Genomic DNA, 4,056 nt, shown 5'->3' with positions numbered 1-4,056 from the left:
AGCGGGGCGGGGGGTGGGGGGTGGTGCGGCGTCGTCGTGCAGGCTCGGGGGCTTGGCCTTACAGCGCTCGGCGGGCCTCGTGCGGTGCGTGCCGGGCCACTGACCCACTGTACAGCCTGCACACCCCGCACAGCCGCACTACAGAGGGAAGTCCCGCGCTCGCGCACCCAAGCAAGAAACACACCGACGGAGCAAGTATTATTCGGTCTCATGCCAGCCGAAAGCAAGTAAGTGACAAAATATATTTATTTCTACGAAGGAGATACAAGCCCGTGGGGCACACGGTTTATCAAGACTTGTGTCCACACTCGTGTCCTTCCCAGGTCCGACCTTCCGCAGCGCCTCATTATTGTCATTACCCGGCGTGTCGTGCGTGGGTACCAGGCCGCATCTCTTTTAATATAGCCGCCTCGCCTCGACAGTCACTACACGGGGTGGTCGCCCAGTCCCGTTGGTTGGAGCCCGCGGCTCTGCCTACCGTCACTGAGTACGACTCCTTTGCCACCTCTGCATATCACTGGTGAAGAGTGAAAAGGGCGTAAGTCCTCGGACTTTCATTTGGACTTACGCCCTTTTCACTTGTTACTAGTGATATGTACTCAAGTCCGACGCCGCTGGCACCGAAAAGAGTTTAACACTTTAATGATCCCTTAGAAGTGACTGTCCAGCAAGTGAACGTTGTTTTATTTTTTACTCAGATTCATTCCGCAACTCACGGGAGCTCGGCGCCTGCGAGAATCGGGGTAGGCCACCCCGCAGTGCAGGCATGCGCTGCAGGCGAGATGTTGCCTACCCATCAGGCGCTATGAGAGCTGGCAGTGGCGGAATTTGTCAATGTCGTAACGGCAAATGAAGGACGTAGTACTTCCCACCACACCACGCCATATGAGTAAAAGAACAAGTTTATTCCTTAGCACGCAACTTTAATTTTGAATTTAATTTCATCTCCCTTATTTTTTTGTTGATGTATTTTTTTTTCGTTTTAGTGTCCTTTCACTCTAAATGTCAAGGACAATTTTTGTAACTAGCACCGGACTTCTGCGTGCATAACTGAATTCAGATACAATATTGTGACTTGCTAGTCACTAAATGTGTGTTGGTAGTTACAATATTGTATCTGAGCTAGTTATGCACACAGAAGTCCGGTGCTAGTTACAAAAATTGTCCTTGGACATTTAGAGTGTTGACACTGACAGCGATGAATTCCAAAAGACTAAGTTGATCTCTCCTTCACTAAATTAAGTTTTTTTTTTTGTTTTTTTTTTAGTGCATTTTGTTGGCCCTGGACCCAGCCATAGCAGAGCACGAAAAGGATTGGGTGCCACACACACTTGTGGAGCGCTCCTCGGTCCGCGGCGCGGGGTGGCCAACCGAGCCGGGGGAGGCCACACACCACAAGCACACTCTAAGTGCCGTCCGCGAGGCGCCGCGGCCCGCCCGCCGGGCCCGCCCGCCGCCGCCTCCGAGGTGTCTCTGTCCTTGTCGCCCCCATCGCTCTCGCCGGGTCGGCGCGCCGCCCGAGTGCGAGCGAGACGGGGAGATCAGAGGGTAGCGAATCGTGTGCGCCGCGGCGCGGCGCTCGGCTCGAACCTGTGCATGCGAGTGCAGCGCGCGGTGGAGGCCGGGGCCCGCTCTAGCCCGGTAATAACAGACCGCCCCGTCATTGCGCACGCACAGCCGCGCCCCGCCCCGCCCCGCCCCGCTCCGTACAACTCAACCCCACCTCGCCCCGCCACGCCGCGCACTGATGCAAACGCCGCACGGTGACTTTTTGAGCAATCTGCAGTCGTTGGGCGCGCGCCTGGCTGACCAGAGACCAGAGCGGGCACTTCGGTGATCGACTCTGGTGACGGAGTGGAGGAGGGGGACGGGAAGAGAGAGAGAGACGGTGCAGAGCTTCGACTTTTTGCTACACCTACGTACACACCAACTGGACTTGGACCATTTTATTTGTACGACGAACCTCCCACAAACGTTTGCACAAAAACATACGAATACATTTAGCGTGTATTCTACTCGAAGATACATTAATACATGATACATGAAAGATGTGGCCGCGCAAGTACAGTGTTAACAAACAAAACGATATTTGACGATATTGCCATGCCCAGTTTCAATCATATTTTTGGACCCCGCGCAAAAGCTCTGAGGGACTTGAACAGCAATAAAGTAGTTACCATAAACATTGCGGTACTACGTCTGGCCGGGTTTTGGAATCACCCTTGAATTTACCACCCAGCATGCGTATTGGTTTTCAGCTTTTCCAATCAGGACTCTGAACCTATACTGTCCATAAGGTACGATTGGAACATTTGGATAACTCCAGTCAATTGTCTCATTATTGACCTCGTAAACTCTCTGTAAATAAAAGTCATCACAGCTTTCACATTTACAATTCTTTCGCAACAATTTTTACTATCCTCACGTATACCAGAAAGAAAATTCCTAACTGTATGACTATCTCTGACCTGCAGTCTTAGTACATACCGGTTTAAAATGTCTTGCCTCTTTGTCGTCTCCCCTCTTGAAAAAACGCTCGTAAAATCCAGGAACATTTTCTTTAATAGCCCGATATGCATTCTTTTTAAAATGGCAGACAATGGCGTTTTCCTTCCACTGGTTATTTGACCGGGTATCCACAATTATTTTAATCTATAAAGAAGATTCCGTTCGTAGTGATCGATTCTCATTTCTGCCCTTTTCAACGTCTACTCAATAAATGTGGGGAACCCAAATAATTGAAAGAGTGTGCCGCAAAGTTTTACACACAAAAGTGTGCCGTGCATAAGAAGTGTGTGACCAGTGGAGAAAAGTTTAGCAGGTGTTTGATTTTACCCCGCTCAGTAGTCACACTTTGACAGTCACTTTGAAGTGTTTGCCTTTTAACACACTTCTATTATTTACAATGTCTTACCCAGCAGCTGTCATCAAGAGGTTCATTTGCAATCGTCACATTACCCGTCAGGCGTTGCAACTCGTTTGGTTTAAGTGGGTTGTAGTGACTGGCACGCAAATACCACGTCCAGGGAAGCTGGCGGTTGTCGGGTTCACACATGTAGAAGCGTTCGGCGTAAGAAAGGAATGGCCCCTATTCGAAAAAGAGATGTGAAACCTCCTCACCTTTAAGGCAAGTGTTGACAACACGTCCGCATTTAAAATTGTCACTTTTATCAAAGGTATTTACCGAACTTACAAGAAAAGAGTTTATGGCTTTTCCGTAGATACCCGACTGGCACATAAGTGCTAGGGCTATGAGTATGACTGACATGTTGAATGACCGGAATGCCAGCGGTAGAGCAGCACTAGAAAGGTTTGTAAATCAGGTGATGGGCTTTACGTCGAGACCTCCGTGCTGGGGACATGCGCGGCCCGCTCTGCGAACCCGCTCACGTGCCAACGCGACCAGCAGTGAAACAGAAAGAAACAAGTAGATCGGCGGCAGGATTTAAAACGGCGATAACAGACGTAGTATACAAAAAGGTTGCCCAAAATTATTTCCGGTGTTCATATCTCGTTGACAGCCTCGTTTACAGCCGATTGGGTAGTGCTTCGCGTGAGGTGCCAGGCATGAGTGGCGGGTCAGGAGGGGGATGGGATGTGGCTTGACGCGAATTCATGCGTAAATCCCGAGTTACAATATTGCCTTAATTCAAAGGTGAATTTATCTTGTGTCAGCTTGCACTTGAATCAAGAAACTATTTTTCAGGGTGCAGCGCGTATGCAACCCGCCATACTGGCATGTAAGAGCCGGGACACCCGGTATGTGACGTTAAGAGTTAAGAGCCAGAGGAATGGCGTTCTAGTGTTGTTGGTTTTTTGTCCCACGTGTCGGGGAAGACTAACCTGCCCAGGAGCCGAAGCGCTCCACCAGGTCGACGTGGTGGCCGCTGAAGTAGGGCAGCACGTGGGCGCGCAGCCCCTGCGTCGCCAGCCACACCGCGCCCGTCAGCAGGAAGAGGAGGAGGAAGGAGCCCAGCAACGCCAGGACGGACAGCGCGGCGGCGGACAGCTCCAGCATGGCGGCCTGCAAGCAGAGGCGGGGGATCAACGGGGTGA

At 51.0% G+C, this 4,056-nt stretch overlaps 2 protein-coding genes across 3 annotated transcripts in view; both read right to left on the bottom strand.

Moving 5' to 3' along the window:
* Positions 1 to 4,056, bottom strand: part of LOC113212462 (beta-1,3-glucan-binding protein-like) — an 11,789-nt gene that overhangs the window by 7,469 nt on the left and 264 nt on the right. The window lies entirely within an intron of this gene.
* LOC113212465 (uncharacterized) overlaps positions 1,804 to 4,056 on the bottom strand; it is a 23,700-nt gene continuing 21,447 nt past the window's right edge. The window contains exons 2-6 of one of the 2 annotated variants that reach the window (XM_026431169.2): positions 3,844 to 4,024; positions 3,194 to 3,312; positions 2,915 to 3,088; positions 2,488 to 2,652; positions 1,804 to 2,358 (exon numbers count right to left, since the gene is read on the bottom strand). In XM_026431169.2, coding sequence (XP_026286954.2) covers positions 2,194 to 2,358; positions 2,488 to 2,652; positions 2,915 to 3,088; positions 3,194 to 3,312; positions 3,844 to 4,018 — 798 coding nt within the window. In that variant the 5' untranslated portion in view covers positions 4,019 to 4,024 and the 3' untranslated portion in view covers positions 1,804 to 2,193. The remainder of the gene's footprint in view (positions 2,359 to 2,487; positions 2,653 to 2,914; positions 3,089 to 3,193; positions 3,313 to 3,843; positions 4,025 to 4,056) is intronic. The other variant, XM_052266053.1, reaches the window with a different exon arrangement.

This window comes from Frankliniella occidentalis, unplaced genomic scaffold, assembly GCF_000697945.3.
Source record: "Frankliniella occidentalis isolate FOCC.00 unplaced genomic scaffold, Focc_3.1 Scaffold35, whole genome shotgun sequence".
Taxonomy (NCBI): domain Eukaryota; kingdom Metazoa; phylum Arthropoda; class Insecta; order Thysanoptera; family Thripidae; genus Frankliniella; species Frankliniella occidentalis.
The sequence above is the reverse complement of the archived record's forward strand: the minus strand, read 5'-3'. Positions and strand labels throughout refer to the sequence as shown.